The sequence below is a fragment of the Leopardus geoffroyi genome, chromosome C3 (genome assembly GCF_018350155.1).
Source record: "Leopardus geoffroyi isolate Oge1 chromosome C3, O.geoffroyi_Oge1_pat1.0, whole genome shotgun sequence".
Lineage (NCBI taxonomy): Eukaryota > Metazoa > Chordata > Mammalia > Carnivora > Felidae > Leopardus > Leopardus geoffroyi.
In genome coordinates this window covers 120,002,562-120,028,651 of record NC_059338.1, presented here as the reverse complement: position 1 = coordinate 120,028,651, position 26,090 = coordinate 120,002,562, and the positions used below count along the sequence as shown (strand labels likewise).

The window sequence follows — 26,090 nt, the reverse complement described above, 5'->3', positions numbered from 1 at the left end:
CTGAGAAATGAAATAACTTACAGTACACCAAGTGTATTTCAGACATCACCCAATCCTGTCTATGGACAATTACTCTTGATTATGCATTTCATGTCCCTGTCCCCGTATTCTTTGTAGGTACCAGTGTGACCTAGCAAACATCACAGTTCTGGTCACCTGAGCAGAACTGTCATCAAGAATGCTGTATCAAGTGTTGCAGATGGAAAGATACTGATTCAACCTCTTGGTAGAAAGGAATGTATGGCAATCAAGTCCTGATATCAGGATGTGGCTCTTACGCTCAAGTCACAGTGCTTTTAGATAATGAAACTGTTGTAATCACCACGTGCACCAAGTTACTTACTATCCAAATGCACCCAAATGGAGAAGTTCAGACAGAGCCCTGAAGATTCTCCAGCTAACAAAGGGATTCAGGCCTTTTTATATATAAAAGCAGTTGTCATTCATGACAGTTAGTTAATCAGAATTGTTTTCAGATTAATGATTACATTCCCAAAGAGATAAACATTAAACTGTTTGAAGTTCCAGTATCTTATAGGAAACATTGTGAAATAATGACCATGCAAGGATCATTCTAGGGTTACAATATGCAGAACAGGATGGTAACAAGTTTTATAAAACAGGTATAAATCAGATTTAATGTTTAATAAATATCCCAGCAAATAACATAATTTATGGTCTTGTGGATGTTCCAGTCTTCTAAATGACTACCTCTCAGTTGTTGTCTTTACACCGTAAAGGGGTTAATAACGTCTGAGAAAATTTTGAAAAGGTTCTATTGGCTAGAACTCAAGGTGAAACTACAGAAATGTAGAAACCTCAGACCATAAAAGAGTTTAAACATTGCAAATTTTTATACCAAAGATGATGTGGCTTATAATTTTCTGCTCCCCTTCCTCCAAAGTCTGGTTTATAGGAAATTATCTTCCTCTAAGAGTGTATGACTTTGCCTTCCTTTATCTGAGGCACTCTGCTAGTGCTTTCATTTGTGTTACTAATACTAATGCCAACCATTCAAAGTTGAATAAATGTTTCCATTTTAAGACTGAGAAAATGGAGCTCTTGTTAAACTGGTTTTTAAGTGACAGGGTTAGGTTCAGAATTAGGTTTCTTTGTTTCAAAGCCCGGGCTCTTCTACTGGGACAACTTAAGATTTACAAAATGTCATATGTATGATTTGATTAGTTTACACAGTGACTATATGAAGACAGTGATATTCTACCCTTTCCCACACCTTGATGCTAAGCTTCTTAAAAAGGATAGTCTAGAGTCCTCTATTTTCTCACTTGTTTACTCAAACCACTTCAGTCTTGTTGTCTATGCCACAGGGCCACCCAAACCACTCTAGCTGCTAGGTCCAGTAGGATATATTTTCAGCCTTTCATAACTTGCCCTGGTATTCAGTTGTTGATGTCCATGTCCCCTGCATTCTGTGATGACACTTTCTCTTCATGCTCCTTTTCCCATTTTGGCCCTTCCTCAGTCTTCCTTGCAAAGTTTTCTTACTGCCCCTTAAGAGTTTTCTTTTGCAGGGTGGGGGAGGGCGGGGTTCTGTTCTATTCACTTTTCTAAAATGCACACTTTCTTTTTAATGATATTATTCACATTCATAGCTGGAGAAGTAATCAGAAGCCAAGTAATAAAAAGCCTTGTGTACAATAATGAGAAATTTGTTCTTTATTCTAAAGGCAAAAGGAAGCCATTGACAGATTTTTAGGAATGAAAGTAGTGATGTTGCTGATAGCAATTACAGAAGAAAGAGAAACATTAGGGGCATTCAGGTTTTGAGATAATATGACTGTGATGTCTATGAGAAGACCAGTCAGTCATAGCCACAAAAAGGAAGTGAAAGAATATAGATCTGAGGCTGAGCAGAGGTTTTGACTAGAGCTGAAGAATAATTCCTCTGACTTGCCAAATTATGGCTCTACATTATCTGACCATTCAGCAACTGTTAGGACAGCCCAGAATTTGGTAGTTAGCATATAAGAAATATATTTTAATTAGCTTCAAGACCCTTAAATAAGTTTGGGAACAAAAAGAGGAAAAATAAGGGTGCTTTGCTGGATTAGTCAGAGAAGCATGCAATTCTTGATCTCAGGGTCATGAGTTCTAGCCCCACCTCGGGCATAGAGATTACAAAAAAAAAAAAAAAAAAGAGAGAGAGAGAGAGAGAGAGAGAGAGAGAGAGAGATAAACTTTAAAGAGAGAGAAAAAATAGCACTAAGACCAAAAGGAAACGTGAAAATATCATTTGCCTTTAGCTGTTTTTTCTGAATCTAATACAGAGTCAGAGGTTTGGTTTTGGGGTCCCAACTCTGCCTCTTTCTAGCAGTGTGATCTTGGACAAGATATTTAAATAAAGTGGTGGTAGTGATGGTCCTTTCAGCATTGACTCGTTGACTAGTGCGGCTTGAGTGAGAACATCATGCACCGTCTGACACACAGTAAAAGCCTCCAAGAGGGCAGGTATTTTAAAAATTATAATTTTTACAACCTAAAATTTTTGAAATTAAGTCGTTCACTCTATCACAATTTTCGGTGACATCATGGTTTTTGTAGGTGCCAATATCAGAGTTATAGAATAAAATATTTAGGAGGGGGCTAAAATGAGGATGTTTGTCTAGACTACTAGTAGAAGAAAAGTTAACCCAACTCATCCTGGCTCTGTCACTACTTATGAACACAACTATCTAAAACATAAGAACATTGAACTAGGTGAACATCCAAGTGTCTTTAAGCTCAGAAATTACTCAAGCAATATCAGCAGTGATTTTATTCCCTACCACTATATCACTGTATGCACGGCCCTGAAGGTCTATAAAGATTAGAGTCTGGAGAATATAAACTATTTCTAGGCATGCCCTTCCCCCTGCCACCCCAGAGAGCCAATGATAGTTATATACCAGCATATGTGTGATGGGGATGAGGGAGGGGACAGGAAAGAAGTCCTCTCCCTTCTGCCCCCTGCCATGGACCAAGTCCTGTGTTCTGTCTTCATTTCCTGAACAACTAGGAAAATTGTGCTGCTGTTCCATCTTAGAAACAAGACCATTTAAATAATGAGTTGAAATAAAACCAATCTCTATAGCCCTGCTCTTTGCAATATAGGGCTTAGACTATTAGAAAAAAAAAATTAAAGTAAATTTTTAGATTTTTTTAAAGCAAACTCTACCCCCAATGTGAGGCTCCAATTCATGACTCTGATACTACAGTCATGCTCTACCAACTAAGCCAACCAGACATCCCTAAAAGAAAGTAAGTTTAACTCAATACACACATGAGCACACCTACTGCACAGGCAAAGGCTTGAGTGTTACATGTCGCCTAAATCCTTACAGCACTGACATTGGTTGCCTGTCAACGTTGGTCTAATAGTCTTCTGCAAGTTGGGAATGTTAGCAGCTCATGTGCTTTTACATTACAGAGGTGCTGTGGGGAACAATTAAATGTCTGGAGCCTGCTAAGGGTTATTAAGTGCTAGCAATTCCCCTCTCAGGTAATAGTTTTTGAGCCATAAAAGGACAGTTAAATAAGCACTTCCATTTTAATATCATTTTCAAGAGATAAAAAGGAGTCTAAAATTCTATAATGTCTAAATTTAGTACTGCTGTTTGGGAGGCGAAGAAACTTTAGAGTCATGTGCCTTTTATAAAGGGATAATTGCCTGCTTCTAAACTTCTTCAGATAGAATTTTTATTGGGGTAAACTGTCAAAGCTTCACAATGAAGGAGATTCTCTTCCAGCGGGAAATGCACTCTTGCACAGGAAGTCTTGTGACCACTGCAGCCACGTTCCAGGGACAGTGCTTCTAAGAGACTTGGCTAATTTTTATTCATTAACTTTTCAAGCCTGAATTGTGGCAGGGGTTAGTCCCATCACTGTCAAATTCTTTTCTCTCCCATCTTAAAAAAACAAAAACCAAAATCCAAAGCCCCTTGGCCCCTGGGTTTCCATTGAACTGTCTTCCCCTTTTAAGGTCAATTTGTTGTTTGAAATCTTTTCTTTTTAAACCTTTTTACTTCCCACTCACTTTAAACACACGTGATCACATTTCTGCCACCTTCTCCCGTGTCCCTTCCACCAATAAACTCCACTGGAAGTTTTTTCACTGTGTTGCCAGATAACCACTTAGTTGCTGCATCTTATGGACACTTCAATGTCTACCTTGACTTTCTTGTGGCCTTTGATGCTCTGACCACTTCTTCCCAGGACTTGTAGAATTCTCTTTACTGGTTTTCCCCCTCCTATTTGGTCATTCTTTCTGAGATTCCATCGAGGTCCTCAAATGTTGAGTTTCTCCAGGGTTCTCAGGGCAGAACACTATATGCACTCTAGGATGTGATCCCAACCATACCCAAGACTTATGTTTCCACTGTTAAACTACCCTCCACCCCCACAAACCCCCCTCAAATGTCTGCTCCCAGCTGTCTTCAGGACTCATATTTCTGAAGCTTACTTAGCATCTCCTCCTGGATATCTCCCAGGCATCTAAACTCATTCTGTCCAAAGCATCTGCTCCCACAACAACCTACTCTTCCTCCAATGCTCTCATCTCAATAAATGACTCCACGATCTTGTAAACCTAGAAACCTATGTGTCATTCTTGACTATCCTTGACTGCTAAACACAGCATAATATAAAGGCTAAGAGAAAGATCCCAGAAGCAGACTGCTTTTGAGTTCCTCAGCTCTTTCATTTGTTAGCGGTGTCATCATGAGTGAGATTTTTACCTTCCTTGGCCCCTCTGGCTCCTCATCTGTAAAATGGAGATAATCACAGTACACCTTGTTATCATGACAGTGTTGTTATCATGATTAAATGATGTAACTTTTGTAAAGCACCTCACTATCTGTTTGTTTATCCTTCTCTGTTTTAATCATTATTCTACATAAATCATAACACCCCCTTCTGCTTGAAGGCATTCAGTATCTTCCATCGCCCCCCACACCCAGATTCTTCATTTTGTCTGTCAAAACCTTGCTTGTTCAGCCACAGCCCCACCTCCAGTGCCCAGCTCCAGGCAGAGAACTCCTTGTATTCTCTTCTCTGGGGCTTTTCACATACACTTCCTTCTGCTTTGAAGTGCTCTTTTCCTTAATTCCTAGCCACTGTTGCCTGGATAGCTCCTACTCGTTTTGCAAGTTTCAGCTTGAATATCATTCCCTAGAAGTCCCATCCCAGGCTGTTTTGGTGCTCAGCTCTGAATCCCCTCACTACCCTATAATTTGCCTAGCATCTGTGCTTGGTTACAATTTACTGTAATGGATTCTTTGTCCAGTTCCTCCCTCCAACTATATTCTCTGTGAAGTAAGGGACTGTGTTTCTTTTACTCTCAACCTCATTGCTTGGAATATCTTGGGTGCTGAGCACATGACTGAACAAGCATATGCATCCAGAATATCCTGGGCAGAGCTTATATTTAGCCATGTAACCATATAAAATATGAACCTATGGGCTCTTGGGGATCTAGGGAAACAATGGCTAGAAAGTTCACTACCTGGTCTCATAGGAGGAAAAGAATACAGAATATTTTAATTTTTAAATAAATAAACAAACATTAAATATTTTAATATTAAATTTAATAAAAAAATTTTAATTTTGAATCAATGATGGGCTTTTTTTTTTTAAACAGGCAGGAAATTGACTTTTTTTGAGAGAGAGAGAGAGAGAGAGAGAGAGAAAGAGAGGATCTTAAGCAAGCTCCACACCCAACATGGATCCCAAGGTGGGGCTCAGTCTCTTGCCTGTGATATCATGACCTGAGCCAAAATCAAGACCACTGGCCACTTAACTGACTGAGCCACCCAGGCACCCCTCAATGATGGGCTTTACTACAGATTTAAATAGTCAGTTTTTAAGATAGAGTGAAATGCTCCAGTCTGTGTTCCTCAACTTTTTAAGACCATAGCCCACTCTGAGAAACCACACAATTTCACACTCACCCTCATACCACGTTCACCAATTACAATGTAGGGGTCATTTTCTGCAAATTTCCACCAGCCTAGGTTTTATTTAGCTTTAATTAGTTGTTACAACATTGATTTTCAAACTATGATATCCCAGAGAGTCAGATATTTTACCCCATTCACATCTCTCAAACCCCAAAGTTTAAAATAAGAAGAGACTCCTATATTTCCTTAATGAAAAAGTATATGCCTGAACTATATTTTTGTTTATTTATTTATTATTGTTTTTTTAATATTTTTATTTTTTTTACTGGTAGTATGCTTCTTATTCTCATGCAATTGATTTCTTTCTTCTAAACCAGGTGCAGTTACATGATAGACAATGTGATTCTATTGATGAACGGTGCATTGCAAAAAAAATCTGTGAAAGAAATTCTGGTGAAGTGCCACCCACTGGGCCGTTTCACAGAAATGGAAGCAGTCAACATTGCTGAGACACCTTCGGACCTCTTCAATGCTGTTCTGGTTGAAACACCATTAGGTACAAATGCATAAGCAGTTGTATAGCTGCATGTGCACGTCATCATAGTCAGTAGAAAATGCACATTCATTTCATCGTTTTCTCCATGAATATAATATCATACTATACAGATTCATAGACATGGAAGGGACATTAAAGAATCATCTAGTTCAGCTCCCTCATTTTTCAGATGGCAACAAATGAAAGTAACCTTCCTAGAGTCACATAAGATCCATTTGTAGCCCACTAGGAGCTGGGGCTACCTCTCGACCTCCACATCTTTGTACTTTGTACCAGATCATAGTAAATAAATGATAGAACTTGTCATTTTTCAAAAAATTAATTTTCTAACTGGGTTCTATGATTAATTCCTTATCCTTTCCTTTTAAATTTCTGTCTAAATAAGGCTGTGTACATTTTGTTTAGAAAGTTTAGGAATGCCATTTTTCTGAGACGCTCAGGGGTGCCTGTCAAATGACCTGAAGCAATGAGGAAACAAATGCTAATTTCATTATAATGTAGCACTGGTAATAGTTCTAGCATTCAAAATGCTAATGGGATAATTTTATATACATTATTGTCAGGAAACCTGAATAGTAGCAGCTCATAGCAATTCACTGTAGATCATTTGTCAAAATAGTTGCTGTTGAAAACAGAAATTTTAAAAAGAAAAAAAAATGGTGTCATTAAATGTGTGGTGCTAAGGGAGTGTGAAAGAAAGAGGGTAAGCCTATAATCATGGATGTTTGATTCCAGGCTCTGTCTGGTCCCAACATGGTGACTTGGGGCAATTCAGTGCATCTCAGTTTCCTCATTTTAAAAACAATAATGGGGCGCCTGGGTGGCTCAGTCGGTTAAGCGTCCCACTTCGGCTCAGGTCATGATCTCACGGTTCGTGAGTTCGAGCCCCGCGTCAGGCTCTGTGCTGACAGCTCAGAGCCTGGAGCCCATTTCAGATTCTGTGTCTCCCTCTCTCTCTGCCCCTGCCCTGTTCATGCTCTGTCTCTCTGTCTCAAAAATAAATAAACGTTAAAAAAAATTAAAATAAAATAAAATAAAAACAATAGTATCTTAGTATAACAGAGTTTTGAAAACTAAATATGACACAGTTTTAGCACAGCTCAATCCTTAGCATATAGTGAGGTTGGAAGTGATAAATATTACGATTAGATGAGGGGTAGGGGCACTTCAAAAAGTAAGGCATAAAGTGAACAGGTCCAAGGTGTTGTGAGGATCAAATACATGCAATGTTTAGTGAACAGCTTGCACAGAGTAAATGCTAAATAACTAATCACGCTCACTGTCACCATTACTGGTAGCTTTATCCAGTCTGTGGATTGCCACTCCACAGTGTCCTGGTCAGGAATGAGCACAGGATGGTATGTGCAGGAAATCTTTCCATAGTTGATAATCATGCTTTTGATGAATTTATTTTGTGTGATCATTTCCACTTTCAGCTCCATTCTTTCAAGACTGCATGTCTGAAAATACCCTAGATGAACTGAATATTGAATTACTGCGCAATAAACTGTACAAGGTAAGTGTCTCCCAAAATATTATGGCTTTCTTTTTTACATAATACATCTTAACCAGAGTTCTTTATCGAAAGTTACGTTGCCCATTAGCCAACTTCTGCAATTATGAAGCTATACGTGGTTGGAATACAGCTTTTACAGTCTTGGTCTTTTGGTTAAATACATACACGTCAGCTTCCCCTGAAGCAGCAAGATTCTTGAGAGGAAGTAATGCGCCCATCTTCCTCTGTATTCCTAGCTCCTTGCCTGGTGTGCCTAGAGCATAAAAGGTAGCAGCTGGATGGGTGAATGGTAGGTGGGTGGATAGATGAGCAAGATGAACCATATCCATTTTAAAACAACCAGCATATAGGGGTGCCTGGCTGGCTCAGTCAATAGAGCATGCAACTCTTGATCTCAGGGTTGTAGGTTCGAGCCCCGTGTTGGATGTAGAGACTACTTAAAAATAAAATCTTTAGGGGTGCCTCGGTGGCTCAGTCAGTTAAGTGACCGACTTCGGGTCAGGTCATGATCTCACAGTTCGTGAGTTCAAGCCTCGCGTCGGACTCTGTGCTGACAGCTCTGAGCCTGGAAACTACTTTGGATTCTGTGTCTCCCTCTCTCTGTACCCCTCCCCCACTCATGCTCTGTCTCTCTGTCAAAAATAAATAAAGATTAAGAAAAACTTAAAAAAATAAAATCTTTTAAAAAATTAAAAAAAACACACACAAAACCCAGCATACACAGTGAGCCTTGTGTCATGTAGCATCCATCTCTATCCTTAATCCTATTTTAGAGTCTTTGAATTTCACAGTTAACCTGTCCATTTACTGACAGTGTGCAGCATACGAAGATGACCAACTCGTGGACACTATAACATAGGTACCACCTTGCATGATCTGGCCAGCTATCTGCCTATGTTGCCACCATTTGAGTAGCTCTATGCCATATGCACTGAGCAAACTCTGTCCATTTACACTCATACAACAATAGCATCTTTGGACAGACACTCTCACAGAGTAACTGAAGGAATATATACTGTCATGCCATTTACATAACTGGTTATGCTAAAACATAAGGTCCTTTCAAAAGCATTGTGTTGCAGGCAATTTTCCTCTTTATAAAGAAACTTATGGACTTAGAGCAGCCATCTTTGAGATATAGCTAACAGAAGGCACTGTTTTAAGTAAATTATAGGCATTAATTCACTTAATCCACACAGCAAAACTATGTGCTATCCCCATTCCTTGGATGAGAAAACTGAGACATGGAGAGGTAAGATTTACTTGGCAGAAGTCAGTTAAATGGTAAGTGATTGAGTTGGGATTCAAACACAGTCAAACTGTACATACAGCCCAGACTCTGCCTTTCCAATGTGTCTTCCATGTTCAAAGCCATCCCAAACGTGTCTCCTGAGCACCAAGAGAGATTAAATGTCAGCACAGGACCAAATTTAGAATTATTTGTTGAGCTCATAAAAGAGTTTGGCACTCTTATTAGAGTACCAAACATTAATCATGTGAAATAAACCCAAGAACCATGCAAAAAAAAGTGCTTGTTAAGGAATCATAAGGTATGATAAGTACAATTTTGTTCTTTTTTAAAGCTGTGCAACATACTTCATTGTGAAAGTTTGTACCAAATTTTTAATAAAATATAGCCCTATGGGACAAGTAATTCAACCTCCATTAAAGTATTTAATAAGCCATGAAAAGCTGATCTACAAATTTCCAAAGGAAAATATCTTCATTTTATTGTTTTATGATCTTTCTTCTTTTTAAGTCTTACCTCGAGGCATTCTATAAATTCTGTGAGAATCATGGTGATGTCACAGCAGAAATCATGTGTCCCATTCTTGAGGTAAGAAAGTCCTTGAATTTCTTTATGCCAAATAATATGCTTACACACTTTTCACTTGCATAGTCCTACTTATCTTTCTTTATCTTAGAAGCTCCTTTATATAAAAATAAAATAAACAACATATTTTATCATATATATCATTTGATGCTTTCAGTTAAGAATGGTATTTTGCAAGTTTTCTACATTGAAAAGTTATTTTGGAATTAGAAAAGAAAAATACTTACAAAATTTGGTCATGATTCATTTTTATGTGGTATGAATAGATTATAATTAGTTAAAAATTTGGTATACTATTAACAATTCGTGAAATACGAGTACTTGTAATAATCATTCAACTTCCCTCCAATGAGCGAACACTGGGCATCTGGGAATTCTCACAACTTGGAACCAAAGTCCACTCTGGGCCTTGTTCCTTATATAAATCCTAAAATAAAGGAAACTCAAACAACCCTTGGGCATTCCAGCTCTGGTTAGGAAGACTTTTGGGGTTAGGTGATTCACAGTTGGCATGCTCACTTAATTATGCCACCATTGCTTTCTACCTCTCTAATTGATGCTATAAACTTCTTAATTTCCCTTTCTCATCACAGATTTCATCTGTGCTCAGAGATCCTCCTGTTTGCACATGTTGATCTCAGAGATCAGAAGGATCTGGGAACATGCTGGGCATATTTTGTACTGTGTTTCCTATAGATCTCTTTTTCTGGCTTCACATGAATAACAAAATGGTGGAGGAGGGAGGCAGGTACTATTCTAGACTTAGAAAAGCCCTTTGCTTTGTCCTGTGAAACTAAGTTTTGTCTAAAGAATATCCTTAATCATTAGATTATCTGTCACAGTGACTTCGTTGGTAGGTAGATTAAATAGTTCAATAAACTGATTTCAAGAAAAGCCTGGTAATGGGGCACCTGGGTGGCTCAGTTAGTTGGGCGTCCAACTTCGGGTCAGGTCATGATCTTGCAGTTCATCAGTTTGAACCATGCATTGGGCTCTGTGCTGACAGCTCAGAGCCTGGAGCCTGCTTTGAATTCTGTGTCTTCCTCTTTTTCTGCTCCTCCCCCACTCCTGCTCTCTGTCTCTCTCTCTCTCTTTCTCAAAAATAAGCATTAAAATTTTTTTAAAAAACATTGAAAGAAAGAAAGAAAGAAAGAAAGAAAGAAAGAAAGAAAGAAAGAAAGAAAGAAAAGCCTGGTAAGAACTGCCCTATAGCAAAAAAAAGGAAAAAACAAAAAACTTGAATAACTTCATCTGCATGTATTTTAACCTAACGTTCTGAAACTGCATATGATAAAATTAGTTCCCCTCAAAACATTTAATCTTTAAAATTTTACAGTTGAAGATACTTTGCTATCCCCTGTTGAAACTCTTCAAGCAAAAGCAGTCCTTGAAGTAAAAATTTATCACTGGAGAACTCCAAAAATTCTTTTTTGCCTTTATCTATATTACACAGGAAGTGGGCACTGATAAATAAATAACATTTTTTTATGGCATACTAAATGTCAGAAAGTGAGCTAGTCTCTTTCAGACATTCTGAACATAAGTAATCTGCTGGCCCTAAGAAGCACTCCCCTTTCTTGTCATAAATTTTTAACTACTAGCCACACTATAAGAAGCCACATTATCCATGGCTCAAAAGTATAATTTCAACATGGCATAATACCTGTGGTTTAGAAATGGCTTGTGTGCTTTATACCCACAAACTATGTGCAATAAGAGCTATGGCAAAACTCAGAACATTTCAAGAGGTATACAATGACATTATCAATAGTTAACATGTATTATGTGCCAGATGCTATCCTAAGTGCTTAATGTACATGAATTCACTTGGACTTCAAAACAGCACAACAACAACAAGATGGGAGTTTAGCATCTATTTTTCAGAAGGGGAAACTGAGGCACAAAGAAGCTAGTAACTTGCCTGATGGCACACACCTAAGAAGTGGTAATGTCAGAATTTGAACTCAGGCAGGCTCTCTCTGGTTCCTCTATGTTCATCCACTACTTTACTTATACATTAAAGTTAGCATTCACAATTCTTGTATAAAAGTAAACTAATTCATAAGCAAGATCATACTGCATGTGGTATAAAAATCAAAAATAGATAAGAATTATGTCTCTGTAATCCTCAGTAATGCAGAAAGGCATAGTAGTAGAAGAATCCTTGTCACTGGAAGGGTTTGATCAAAATACTATATAATACCCAGTGTTCTCATTATCCCTTTCCTATACCCATGATACTACCATATTAGATTAGGTTCTTTTTTAAGCTGTGTTAAAAATAAAAGTCCGCTTGAGCCACCTGGGTGGTTTAGTGGGTTAAGCGTCTGACTTCGGCTCAGGTTGTGATCTCGCGGTTCGTGAGTTCGAGCCCCACGTTGGGCTCTGTGCTGACAGCTCAGAGCCTAGAGTCTGCTTCAGATTCTGTGTCTCCCTCTCTCTCTGCCTTCCCCCTGCTTACGCTTTGTCTCTCTCTCTGTCTCTCAAAAATAAATAAACATTAAAGAAATATTTTTTAATTAAAAATAAAAAAATAAAAGTCCACTCAGCTACCTTTATACATTACACTGAAGTATTAGTTACACAGAGCATGCAATTATAATGTGTCTAATGATATGATCAGAAGAGATTTTTCAGATTTATATAAATATATCAGATCATGTAATTATCTCTCATTTTATTTGTGCAACATTAGAGCACCTCAGTTATCACATTCTTCCATCTATGTTCTTATTTAATCTGGGTTGACAGGAGACTGAAAAAGACTTAATATGGTGAAAGGGAGCATTAACCTGGACTTGCATGCAAACATTTGACCTAATTACAAGCTTGTGAGTTCCTATGGGGAAAAAAAAAAAAAAAAGAAATTGACTTATGATCAAGGGAAATACACTGCAATGTACTGTTTGCCTTTATGCCTTTTATTATTTGTCTTTGCTCTCCTGACAATCTATATGTTTAATGAAACAGTGAAAAACAAGCACAGATGAATAAGTTTGTTTCATCTTCCCTGGTTGGTACACATGCTGATGAGGCCGGGCTTGATTCCAGTTCACTCTTCCATTGTCGTTGACTCTTCCACCCACTGCCCCCACAAGGTATTCCTTTCCTCGAATGATGAGCCAGCAAAAATGTGTGATCAGCCCAACTCCATCATGTGCAAGTGATAATGACTTTGAATAAGTCAACAGTACACTTAGTTTTTGCAACAACAACAAAAAATAAGTTATGGTTTTAAAATGAATGAGCATAAGGCAGGGTGAAAGGACATAGGACATCTGGCATCCTCTATGCCACACAGGATGCCAGCCCTCTAAAAATGACAGAGAGGGCTTAAGTGAAATCTAATACCACCCCATTTACTCTTCCATAATCAGATGTTGTGTCAAACTGTCTGCTTAGGGATAGTCAAACACAGGATAGCCCTTTTACGATTTCAAGATTATAGTCCTTTTCACTAAGAAAACACACCCTCACACACAAAGAACCTCTAGATTAGAAAAGGGTGCTGAGGTAAATATACAGACTGTTATAATAAAAGGGAAACTGAAGTATAATAAGGAGTCAAAGGAAATCATACCCAATTGGGAAGGAAATAGAAGGACTTCTTGTAAAATAAAAAAAAAAAATAAAAGCCATTTAATGGGACCCTTCAATGTAGGTAAGATTTCAACATGGAGAGTTCTGGAATGAAGTACACACATTGTAGGCAGAGGGAAGAAGTATTTACAAGAACAAGAAGTTGGAATGTGTGTGGTGTTTCAGATAACCAATTGTATCAACCAAAGTCCTCTCCTGGCATGGCACGCGAAGCCTTTCCTGTCTCTTCCTAGCTACCTGTCCAGCCTTCTTCTTCTTCAACTGCTTTCCCAGTGCCTGAGCCATGACCATTCCTCCACAATGTCATGCTTTAACTTCACGCGGCGTCTTCCTCCAGAACGGCCTCTGCTGCCGGGCCGTCTGCAGTTCTGCTGCCCCACCCTACTTCTCTCTGGAAAATCCCAACATCTTACACAGCAATGCATGTCAATTATTTCTCAATAAAAGTGGGGGGAAACAGGAATAAAAACCAACATCTTAGAACCAGGAAGCACCTTGAAGGGCATGTGGGACAATTGGCTCTATTGTTGCTCCTCCTGCTCTAATTTTTATTTTAAAGTTTCTTATTGCCATGAAATCTCCCTCTTACATTTCTTCTCCTGTCCCTGGAAGGTCTAAACTTACTGCTAGGACTGGTGACATTCAGAGGCCAGAGGCAGCTGCCTTTGCTTCCAAATGAGGCCACTCCCTGCTTCTGGGTCACCCACGCTTTCCATGAGATCAATCAAAAGGATCAGAAGGAACTAAAGCTCACCCTCTTGATAGGAAACACCTGTTCTAACAGAAGAGTTCCAGCAAAATCTGTTATTCGTTAATTAGTCAAAAGTACGCTGATCAAAGGCTATTGCGGAGCAATTTATTTCAGCTATTGTGTTCGTTCAAATAACCTTGGGATACTGTTAAAATGTAAGCCCTGGATCAGGAGGGCTGGACTATGGCCTGAGACTCTGCATTTCTAACAAGCTTCCAAGTGACATCAAAGCTACTGAACCATGAAACACACCTTGAGTAGCAACATTGTAGAGAATATTATAGAAATTTGAAAAATAAGAGACTCACAGACCATCCTGTTGGATTCAATGATTCAATGAAGATTCATTGAGGATTCAATGATCTTCTTATGCACTTCCAGGCACTGGATATTAAAAATAAAAAATAAAAAGAGTGACATGATTTCCTTCAAAGATTTTACAGTGGAGTAGGAGAGAAAGAATTTCCAGATTTTAAAAGAATGCAAGTGCAGGGTGTTTCAGGAATGTAGAGTTTTGTAGCTCAAGGACACTATGATAAACTCCCATGATAAGCAGAGAGGATCCCAGAAAGGACAGACTGAGATGAAATGGTCAGAAGAGGTAGGAGAAGAACCAAGAGATAGAAGAAACATGGAGACCAAAGGAATAGTAAGAAATTTCAAGAAAAACAGAGTGGTTACAGGAAATAGGCCTGACTTGGAGCTGTTTGCTCAGTTGCCTAGTGGTGCTGAGCACAAAGGCAGGCCATGAGCATACGTGACCCACCTGAAAGATCATGAGGTCAAACCCTATCATCTTACAAGTGAGGAAACTGAGGCCAGAGAGAAAGGTAACTTGTCCTGGGCCATGTAATTCTTAGCTACTGAGTTAGATTTATTGATGTCCAACCTAGGACTTTAAAGAAGAAAACCAAAACTATTAAAGAGCAAACAAATGGTGGGGTGCCTGGGTGGCTCATCGGTTAAGCATCTGACTCTTGATTTCGGCTCAGGTCATGATCTCACTGTGTATGAGATCGAGCTCCTATCTGGCTCTGCACTGACAGCACAGAGACTGCTTGGGATTCTCTCTCCCTCCTTCTCTCTCTGCCCCTTCCCCACTCACATTCTCCCTCTCTCTCTCTTTCTCTCTCTTTCAAAATAAATAAAACATTTTTAAAAGGTATAAACAAATGGCATAGAGCATAAAGTTTCATTATGTAAAAAATCCTACTGACATCAATAACCAGAAAGAGATGTTAATATTTATTTCGTGCACTTTTTGCTCCAAACACCCCCCAGGCACTTCCACTTACATTATCTTGTCCTATTCTTGAACAGACCCCAACAAGTAGGTTTATTCCCATTTTCATGGAAGAGATATTTTAGACTCTAGTGGCCTATGTGACAGAGACACATGAGTAACTAATTGCAGAGTTCCTGGGAACTAAAGTTTAGTGGGGTTTCAAGAGTCCTAACCTATTATCACTAGGTGATCCTTTTCTGGGAAGCAAAATTACTCCATTGAGACTAAGGGGATATTAATAACACATATTTGTATTAAAATTAGACATAAATCCAGAAAAGAGAGCGAATCATTCTGGACATAAATTTATCTACTTAGGGTTCTGTTTACAGCAGTTAGTACATGGTTAGATTTTGCTGATACTATGTCTTTGCAAATTCAGTTTGAGGCTGACAGACGTGCTTTTATCATCACTCTTAACTCCTTTGGCACTGAACTGAGCAAAGACGACCGGGAGACCCTCTACCCGACCTGTGGCAAGCTGTACCCTGAGGGGCTGCGCCTGTTGGCTCAAGCAGAAGACTTCGATCAGATGAGGAGAGTGGCAGACCATTATGGAGTACGTGACCACACCGGGGACCCTGAAAGCCTCATGCTATTTCATCATGTGTACTTTAGAAGTTCACACATCAAAATTACACATCTTATCTAGAGCAGTTATAATGTTTGTAAGGTAGAAAGCAATGTCATTCTGTAACTGTGTCTCCCAAAGAAATACTTGAAGTTTCTAACCCATACTAGTGGTTTTTTTTTTTTTTTTTTTTTGAGGTTCCTGCCAAGCAAGTACTTGTTTAAATCTCCAAGGAGCAGTCATTTGAGCACTTCATTTGAAGTGTTTGATAAAGCAAGTTCCCCAAGGGACTGGTGTAGTGTTCTGGATATGTGAGCTCATGCCAAAGTTATATAAAATAGCCTGACCCAGTAGTCCTTTCAAGTGCCCATTGGGGAAACAGGCTCAGGTACAGAATGTCTACCAGAAATACAAGGGAGAATATGGACATATTGGTTTATACCTTTTCAGTGGCCAGAAATAGGCACTGGAATGAAGGCTGCTATGTCCTGCCCTTAATCCACATCCAGGTTCTACACCTCATCCCCAGATCCCATTCTTTCTAATTTACAGAAACATGATTTCCTCCAGGTAACTTTTCCAGAACTGGAATGACACTCTTATCTTTTCCTATGGGCTTCTGAAGACTTCCAGAAAAGAGAAGCCAGTAAACTGCATAAAACTTTGTAGTATCTCATGTCATTGCAAGAAGCTTTTGAGCATAATATTAAATTTTGAACGTTTCCCCAATCTCCACCCCTTCCACACCTGAAATTCCATGTGAAGTTTATCAACTGCCATGCCAAAGAGCCCATGAACCTGTGATGGTTAAACCTCAAGCATTCATTTAGCCTCTATAATGTGCCCAACTAGCCCTAAGAACTGAATGTAGAAAATAGCTCATCTAATGTACATTGAGAGTACAATTGCTTTTGCTGCTTCTTCTAAAGACCTGAATAAGCCAATGGCTAGAATTCCATCCATACTTTTTTATCTGGATTTTTAGGGTATTTTTTCAGGAGGCCCAAATCCTACAAAAAACCATTCAGCCCTTCTGGATAGATTTTTTAGAACAGACAGATACATCATTTTCTATATAGCCAGGAAAATATCCTCATATATAAAAAATGAGAATTCGTTTAAAATAATCTTTTTGTTTTTTAGGTATATAAGCCTTTGTTTGAGGCTGTGGGTGATGGCAGTGGAGGAAAGACGTTGGAGGATGTGTTTTATGAGCGTGAGGTATGATATAAATGGAAATGCTATTAGTTTATGTTCTCTTTTTCTCTTGCTCTGGGATTTAGATGTTTTCTTACTTCGGATTTTCTTTTTGTGTGTGGCGGGTCTTTTCACAGTTGATCAGTTCACTTGATTAAACACATTCACAATTTGATGGCCAAATGGGTATTAGCATCCCTGGAAGGCCAATGGTTTTCATATGATGGCTTCCTGTGCAATTGTCCTACCCAGAAGCACATAGTGTGCATAGTGATGCTCTGCAAGGAAAGCAGCAATTCCATAATTCACCAGAGAATCAGAGCTAGGACATTCCCATGATCATATATTGACTATCCTCATGCTGTACACTCTGTTAAGTGCATCTTACTCTCTGATCCATTCCTTCTTCAAGAAGGATTTGTCTACGGTTATAATATAGCTTATGAACACAATTGCAACACTTACTAATTATTTGTATAGAAATCCATCCAGAGAGTCTAGATGATTCTCTTTCCTAAAAAGCAGAACACTTAATCCATTCATAGTCAATTCCTGGGCTACTAAACCATTCAACAAAAAGGCATTTTTTTGAGGGGGATAATAAGGTCTCCCAAATTTAGAGAGTTTTTCTGGTATATTCTATTCATGTCTCTAAAACCACTGGCTCTTCTCTTTTAATTGATTGACAGAGAACCCTGAAATCTATCCAAATTTTAGGGTAAGACTGGCTCCACAAAGCAGTACGGGACCCTTCCTGTAAGTCCTACTGTACACATTTTCCAACAGCTCTCTAGTGCCTGTCACAGAAAAAAGTAAAAACAATGCAAGTTATCCAATATCTTAGGGATATTTTTAAAATTCCACACTATTGCACAAGTGCTTCAAAGAAAGCTGTTAAGAAAGCTGCCCTTGGCAGGAAAATTAAGTGTCTGTTCCTGCAAGCAAGGATGTCCACTTCCTGAACGTCAGAGGTTTTTGAGGTTTTCAGAGCTGCACGAGGGACTCAGTACCTCTCATCCTTTTTTTCAAAATGGAAAAGAATAAAAGAATTATTCCATTTCAGACTTCACCACAGTTAAACAAATTTTCTTTGAAAATTTTCTTTTACTGATCTACCTTCTGCAGAAACAAAACAAAACAATTCAACCATATGTCTTGTTGCTGCAGAGCATCTTAAGAAAGCTCATAATGTCACTCATTCCAAATCCCAGGGGCCTGTGACATTGCCATGGAGGAGAGTTAGATAGCCTACAAACCTTTTTAAAATGTTCAAAGTTGTGGCCAAGGAAAAGTAGTTTACCTAAGTGAAACAAGCCTCTGGCTAAAAGCCAACTATATTACTACAAAGTTCCACACAAACACCAAGATTTTTGTTATCTTTGTGGTAGCAGTGCTGCTCAGATTTGGAGTTCGTCTTGCGATTCTAGAAACCTACTTTGTATTTATTTATTTATATTTATTTATATTTATTTATTTATTTATTTATTTATTTATTTATTTATATAAACTTGCCTTTGTAAAACTACTATTGTCTATCTTCATCTATAAAGTGACATTAATGCTCCCTTTAGAACTTGATGGGTTGTTACTGTTTTCTTCTATTTGACCCATTTTGGACATTGCCTATTTAAATACAAATAAGCACCGCACAAACACAAGTTAGTCTGTAGCTTAATGTTACTTCATAAATGTAGTATGCTCCCAAGAAGTGATGGTCCGTATTTTTTTTTTCTTTCCTCAGGTACAAATGAATGTGCTGGCATTCAACAGGCAATTCCACTATGGTGTGTTTTACGCATACACAAAGCTGAAGGAACAAGAAATGAGAAATATCGTGTGGATAGCAGAATGCATTTCACAAAGACATCGAACTAAAATTAACAGTTACATTCCAATTTTATAACCCAGTGAGGGACCTCACATGCGGAAAATCTTACATAGTAAGAAGAGGTTCTGAGGGGAAAAAAAAGAATTGTGTTATATTATCTGGGTTATATAAAAATAATCCACACCATTGCGGACCCACTAGAAACATAGTAAATCAGCCCTGAAATAGTATTTCTTTTTTTTTCCAGCGGCCTTAAATTTTGTTTCCCCATTTATGTCTCACTTTTTACCAGATCTTAGACATTAATCCTAATTAACCTACAGTACTTTTCCTATTCTTGTTTGGTTGTATTAACAATCAGATCTAACTAAAGTGTTTTACTCTTGCTTTCCTATGCTTCTCCACAGGCCCAAGTACTGTCTGCTTTTCTTTTTCTTCCCCTATGTCCACAAAAATCCAGGGCTATATGAGGCCAACATGGACCACATGTGATGAAAATATTGTATTTTTTTTCCTAATACACTTTTACTGGTTGTCTTGGGAAAGCTACACAATTCTGAATCATATTCCTTAGATGCAAGTAGTATTAAATTTGTTATTAAGGCTCCTGTTTAAACTTTCCTCACAATTCCCTTTAAATCTCTTGCAGTTCCTTCATGCTTTGCCTGAGAAGAAAGTAACCCTGCTAATTGTATTTCATTCATTCAGAAGAATAAATCCCACACTCAGTTTACAAGATATGGACTTTTTATAGAATTTCTTTAGAATTTCTACCCAGGAAAGGAAAAATCAACAAACACTGGTCAAGTTCTTTCTTTAAAAATAACAGATTCCTAAGTAGAAAATCTGTATTTACTATATTTTAAAATATAAACATATAGGGACGCCTGGGTGGCTCAGTCAGTTAAGTGTCCAACTTCGGCTCAGGTCATGGTCTTGCAGGTTGTGGGTTTGAGCCCCAGATCAGGCCCTATGCTGACATCTCAGAGCCTGGAGTCTGCTTCAGATTCTGTGTCTCCCTCTCTCTCTGCCCCTCCCCCACTTGCGCTCTCTCTCTCTCTCAAAAATAAATAAACATTAAAAAAATTATATATATATATATATATATATATATGAAACTCTTTGAGTGTATGTACAGAGAATGTACATATACTTGTATCTAAAATTAGGCACCTGTGGGGCGCCTGGGTGGCGCAGTCGGTTAAGCGTCCGACTTCAGCCAGGTCACGATCTCGCGGTCTGTGAGTTCGAGCCCCGCGTCGGGCTCTGGGCTGATGGCTCAGAGCCTGGAGCCTGTTTCCGATTCTGTGTCTCCCTCTCTCTCTGCCCCTCCCCCGTTCATGCTCTGTCTCTCTCTGTCCCAAAAATAAATAAACGTTGAAAAAAAAATTAAAAAAAAAAATAAAATAAAATAAATAAAATTAGGCACCTGGACCAAGGAGTAAATCTATTTTTCTGCCAAATCCAACTTTTTCATAGAATATTTTGGTAATTTTATTAATAGAGATTTTTAAGCATAAGGAAAAGCAGTGGCTCAGATTCCTGAAAGGAAAGTCAAATACCTAGATTTCCCAGTGCAAAAAGCCTAGTTCATACCCATGTCATGGTGGCTAAAGTCCAGTGCCTTGTAAAGGGCTCCACTGCAGACTTGTCAGCTGGCCCCAAAGAGCCTGGTTCCCACATGTGGCCTCTGGTCTGGGAAGCATCCTCCCTGACTTGCTCCTGGCCGTGCATGAGTTTCCTGGACCAGGAAACGCCTATATTTTACATTTTAATCTATGGTATCTGCAGTGGGAAGGTCTAAGGTTTCAAGCTGAGAGCAAAGATGATAATAGGAAAGAGGCAGCTTAGAGAAAGTTACTGTGAGAGGATTCTCAGCCCAACCCTTGCCCACTCACCTCTGCATGGTATGTATGGGGGGCCCTAAAATGGGCCATAATGCAACAGGCTGAAGTTATCCAAAGGGCCGCAAGTCCCTTTCCTTCTACACAAATGAATGGCTCCAATTCCCCAAGCCCCTTCCCCAGTCAAGTGTAACCATTGTGTGACTATATGAGCAAGGAACTTCCCTACAACCCTGTGAGGCAAATAGAACATGCCCCTATTAGGAAGATACACACACTGCAATGAAGAACTTGCCTTGAAACAAAGCAAAACAAAACCAAAACTATGAAGAACTTGCCTTGGATTTTAATACCTTTCAGGTGTCTGAGCTGGGATCTGACTTCTCTGTCATGCCGTAGGAAACTGGTCTACAGTGGAGATCATGGACCTTTGAAAAGCATTTTATCTTATGTAAAATGAGGCCAAAAGTCAATTATATATGCAGTGTAGAAAACAATGAGGCTAAAAGCCTTTTTCTAAGCAATTGAGACTCCTTACCACCCCTTTCCCACATTCTTCCCAGCAGTATTTCATCAATTGCTCCGATTTCCACCTCTATAGTCTGCTGCATGGCTGGTCTTGGAACATTGTATTCTAATGAATTCTATACCCAGAACTGCATGCAGTCTACAGCAGTCCTGCCTATACCCTAGTGTAGACTTCTGTCCATTCCTTACCCTTTTGTGTCACCCCTCCCTCTAGCCTTGCTCCTGTTTCCTTTTGTATCAGTTCACATGCCCTTCTTTATCAGTCTACCCGTGGACAGGAACTAAGTCTCTAATGAGGTTTTGCAGTTGGGAGAATTTGCGGTGCTCTATGGGATTCAAAATAGCAGTTGCAATTCTCAGGATATTTAGAGAACATCTAAGAAGAAATGCAGTCATTTTATCTGTTCCAGATGCCTTAAGAAAGAGCATGGACTGAGGGCAAATGGAAATGACCATCCTGGATCTCCTAGATCTGGAAGAGTTTGGCCCAAGGCTAAGTTAACTATTGCTGGACAATGAAGGAATTCATGTAACCATTCTGACGTGTCCACCTCCACCTCCATCTCAACCCCCCAGCATGGCAGCAATGTAGTAAGACATTGAGAAGGTGAAATAAAAGAAAACTAGAGTGAAGGAAGACTTGATGATGATCAGATCTGAGGATTTCATTAGTAGTAACTCTTATGTTTACCACTGTTTAAAAAATGCTGTTAATAATGTCAGATCTCACAGATAGGATGTAGGTATGGGAAGGATACAATTACAGTTACTGTTGTATCTTAGTTTCAGGAGCAGATAAAAGTCTCCTTATTGTTTGACTCATTTCAGCTCCTTTGAGTCATTTTCTCTTCATGTCAGCAAATGGAAGCATTAATACATGTATGTATAGAATAGTATTGGGAGGAATATATGTGACATTATCAGAGGATGTCATTCTTGGTGATTTCATCTGACTTGTCACAAATAGCTGATGCCAGGATTCTTGGTGTCATTTTGCTATGTTGTCATAAAATGTATAAGCTTTATACATATGAAAATAGGATCTAGGAGCTATAATAAGGTCCAAACCACCTGCCTTAAGCAACCTCCTATGTTCTTTCTTCTCATTTACATCTTCATTAGTCTATCCAGCCCCCATTGATCACTTTTCTACCCCTTTCCCCTTCTCCTCAGTTACCCCATGCTGTAGGTTTTGGCTTCCACTGACTGAAGACTTGATCACTGAGTCCAACTCAGCAGAGCCATCCTCAACATGGACACCTGGCTGTTTAGGCACAGGAAGGCAAGTTGGGATTATCTTTGGAAAGAAGAGAGAATAAGAAGATGCATGTAGAGACTAGTGTAAGTCAATATATTAGAAAGGAATTGTCCCCAAATAATTATGACTCTGACCCGATCCACAAATGCCATTTAAAAGTTAAGATCATTGGAGCACCTGGGTGGTTCAGTCGGTTAAGCATCCTATTTTAGCTCAGGTTATGATCTCAGGAGTTCGTGAGTTCGAGCCCTGGGTCAGGCTCTGGAGCCTGTTTCAAATTCTGTGTCTTCCTCTCTCTGCCCCTTCCCCACTCACACTGTCTGTCTGGCTGGCTGGCTGTCTCTCTCTCTCTCTCTCAAAAATAAATAAACATTAAAAAAAATTTTTTTTAAGTTAGGATCATTGACAAACTATAAAAGTATATCAGTAGCTCTATGACAATGGTGACTTCTGGAACCCCTGAGACTATTTTTATTTGCTAGATGGTGTGGATCTCTTATTGAAAAAGTTGGAAATAAACTTAAAAATGTAAATGAGAAAGTATGAGGTCTCAATTGCAGTTAGCAAGGAATAGGCATCCAATCACTAGAGAGGATTGCAGTGGTTTAGCATGTGTCTGCTCATTCTTTGACATGCCCCTCACCAAGAGATGGAGCCTTTGTCCTTTTTCCTAGAATTTGAGCTGGCTTTAGTGACTTGCTCATAACCAGCAAAATCCAGACAAAGTGGTGCTGTATGACTTCTTAGACAATGCAGTTTCCTTTACCTGCTAGTTTGCAGTCCTGGGCTACAGGTAGATAGTCCAGCTCTTTTGAGGTTCCCATACTGTGAGGAAGCCAAATCAAGTGTGGACACTCAAGTCACATGGAGAAGCCAAATATAAGTAAATATGGCAGCCCCAGTGGAGCTCCAACAATAGCATCAAGCACTACCAGCCATGTGAAGAGAGTCATGTTGGAAGTGTGTCCCAGTAAAATCATCAGACACGAAATTAAAGGCCAAGCCTAACACCAGACCACAACTATATGAGAGGCCCCAGTTGAAAACCTCCTAGACAAGTCCTTCCTAAATTTCTGACTTGAATCCTTAAGCACAATAAAATGGTTGTTGTTTTAAATCACTAAATTTAGAGTACTTTTGTGCAATACTACCAAGTAGGACAATGGTGCTTAGTGACCATCATTGGATGTGTCCAACAGGTTTTTCTGGCTACTCTGAAGTCCTTTCTAAGTCCTATATAAGCCTCTCCCTCTCCAGTCATCTCTGCAGGTGGTCCAGACAAACATTGTTTCTGGACATGTCACCTACAAGTGAGTCTTGGACCTGGAAGGACTACCACTATACCATTTGAAGACAGAAATGCCATTCCCAGAGCCAGATATGAATAAGCAACTCCAGTTGACAATGTACCCGTCTTGTTTTCCAAGAAGACTGATATTGAATCTAGCTCTCCGTAGGTAAAAGCCATTATCACCTTGGTCATTTTTTGAACAAACAGCAATTCTAGAATTTAAATAATTTATACATTTTCATATCCTATTTTTGTTGGTTTTTAAAATGAACTATTCTCTTATTCATGCTGAGATATACATTTTTTTTTTGTATAAGATGCTTGCAGCTTTTCATTTTTGGTTTGTTTCAATGTGGGATTTCTTTTTAATTTTCTGTTTTTACTTAAATATAAGAGTGGAATACTATGTATTTCAGTTTATTTCTGCAACATCAGGAATTTTTAAAAATTAAATATTTTGTTTTTTCAGCTTTTGTTGAAGTATAATTGACAAATAAAATTGTAAGATATTTAAAGGGTACAATGTGGTGATTCCATATATATGTACATTGTGAAAGAAGTCCCCCATTGAGTTAATTATGCATCCATCACTTCACATAGTTATCTTTTTTTCCCCCATGAGAACATTTAAGTTCTGCTGTCTTAGCAAATTTCAGTTATACAATACAATGTTATCAACAATAGTCACCATGTTACACATTAGATCCTCAAACCTTATTCATTTTAGAACTGAACGTTTGTCTCCTTTTACTAACCTCTCTATATCTTCCCATATTCCAGCCTCTAGCAACTACTTTTCTACTCATTATTTCTAGGGGTTAATTTTTTTCTTTTTTTAGATTCCACGTGTAAGTGAAAATTAAAAGGAAACATATGGCTAAGATTTTAATAATCTTCACGATTAGATTTTTTAATTCAATAATATTTTACTTAAGATTTTCAGAGCCCACGGGGCACCGGTGGTTCAGTCGGTTAAGCATCCGACTTCGGCTCAGGTCATGATCTCACGGCCGGTGAGTTCGAGCCCCGAGTTGGGCTCTGTGCTGACAGCTCAGAGCCTGAGCCTGCTTCAGATTCCGCGTCTCCCTCTGTCTCTGTCCCTCCCCCGTTCGTGCTCTGTCTCTCTCTGTCTTAGAGATAAATGAACATCAAAAAAATAAAAAAATTAAAAAAAGATGTGCAGAGCCCTGGAAGAAAGATGGCCATAATTCTCAGCTCCCAGTGTCCAGATCATGTGATACTGCAAAAGGATTCACTTTTGTGATGACAATGATTTACATGGATAAAACTTTCAAAGCCTCAAGGTTTTTCAGTAGGAAGATCAGAGGAAAGTTATTTAAGATCCACACATGCAAATACATAAACATAAATCATATTATAAAGAATTAATACTTCATAGTTTAATTGTCCCTTGTGCTAAATATAATTCTGTGAAATAGTGGGATTATCTGAGCCATAGAACTTAACATGAGTTGTTAACAGTGACTTGAATCACTTGGGCTCACATAACCCTTTAAGAATCTGATGAGCACTATGGACACCTTCCCTCAGAATAATAAACATCTGCACATTGACCCAAAATTTTGCATAGTTTTCGAAAAGACTACAGACCCTTTAAAATCTATTCACGTGCAACCTAGAGTTCCATAGACTCCAGGTTAAAAACCTCCATTGATTAGGCCAAGGAATGAAAGGAAACAACAGGTTATAAAGTAATGGGTGGGAAAGAATTTAATTTAGAGAAATAAAATATAAATATCATATACCCTTCCATCTTTTGGAAGGGCATCCTGTTTAGCTGAGCAAGCATGTTCAGAATGGAGAAACATGCTTTGATAGAAAGGGCTCCTCACCTGGCCAGCAAGGTCAGTCATGTCAATCATGGAGACAATTGAGGAACAGAGGTCACAATCAGTTTGCTCTCATTCTAAATTAAAGTTATAGTCCAAAGCATCCAACTCTACTTCTTGAAACTATTGATGTTCATATCCATTCAATGCATTAACCAATGCTACTTTTTTTGCAAGAAGAGTAGATGAAAACTTTGTGGACTGGTTAAAAATAAATGCTGATCTATAAATATAGTCAACTGATCTTTGACAAAGACAAAGGCAATACAATAGAACAAAGATAGTCC

At 38.7% G+C, this 26,090-nt stretch overlaps 1 protein-coding gene across 3 annotated transcripts in view; it reads left to right on the top strand.

Annotated features, from left to right (window-relative positions):
• Positions 1-24,256, top strand: part of ATP6V0D2 (ATPase H+ transporting V0 subunit d2) — a 48,527-nt gene extending 24,271 nt beyond the window's left edge. The window contains exons 3-9 of one of the 3 annotated variants that reach the window (XM_045454590.1): positions 6,272-6,450; positions 7,887-7,966; positions 9,726-9,803; positions 15,819-15,995; positions 17,151-17,228; positions 18,946-19,144; positions 23,920-24,256. In XM_045454590.1, the coding sequence (XP_045310546.1) occupies positions 6,272-6,450; positions 7,887-7,966; positions 9,726-9,803; positions 15,819-15,995; positions 17,151-17,228; positions 18,946-19,107 (754 nt within the window). In that variant the 3' untranslated portion in view covers positions 19,108-19,144; positions 23,920-24,256. Of the gene's footprint in view, positions 1-6,271; positions 6,451-7,886; positions 7,967-9,725; positions 9,804-15,818; positions 15,996-17,150; positions 17,229-18,945; positions 19,405-23,861 lie in introns of those variants that run through there. The other 2 variants (XM_045454589.1, XM_045454588.1) reach the window with 2 other exon arrangements.
• The last annotated feature ends 1,834 nt before the right edge of the window (positions 24,257-26,090 follow it).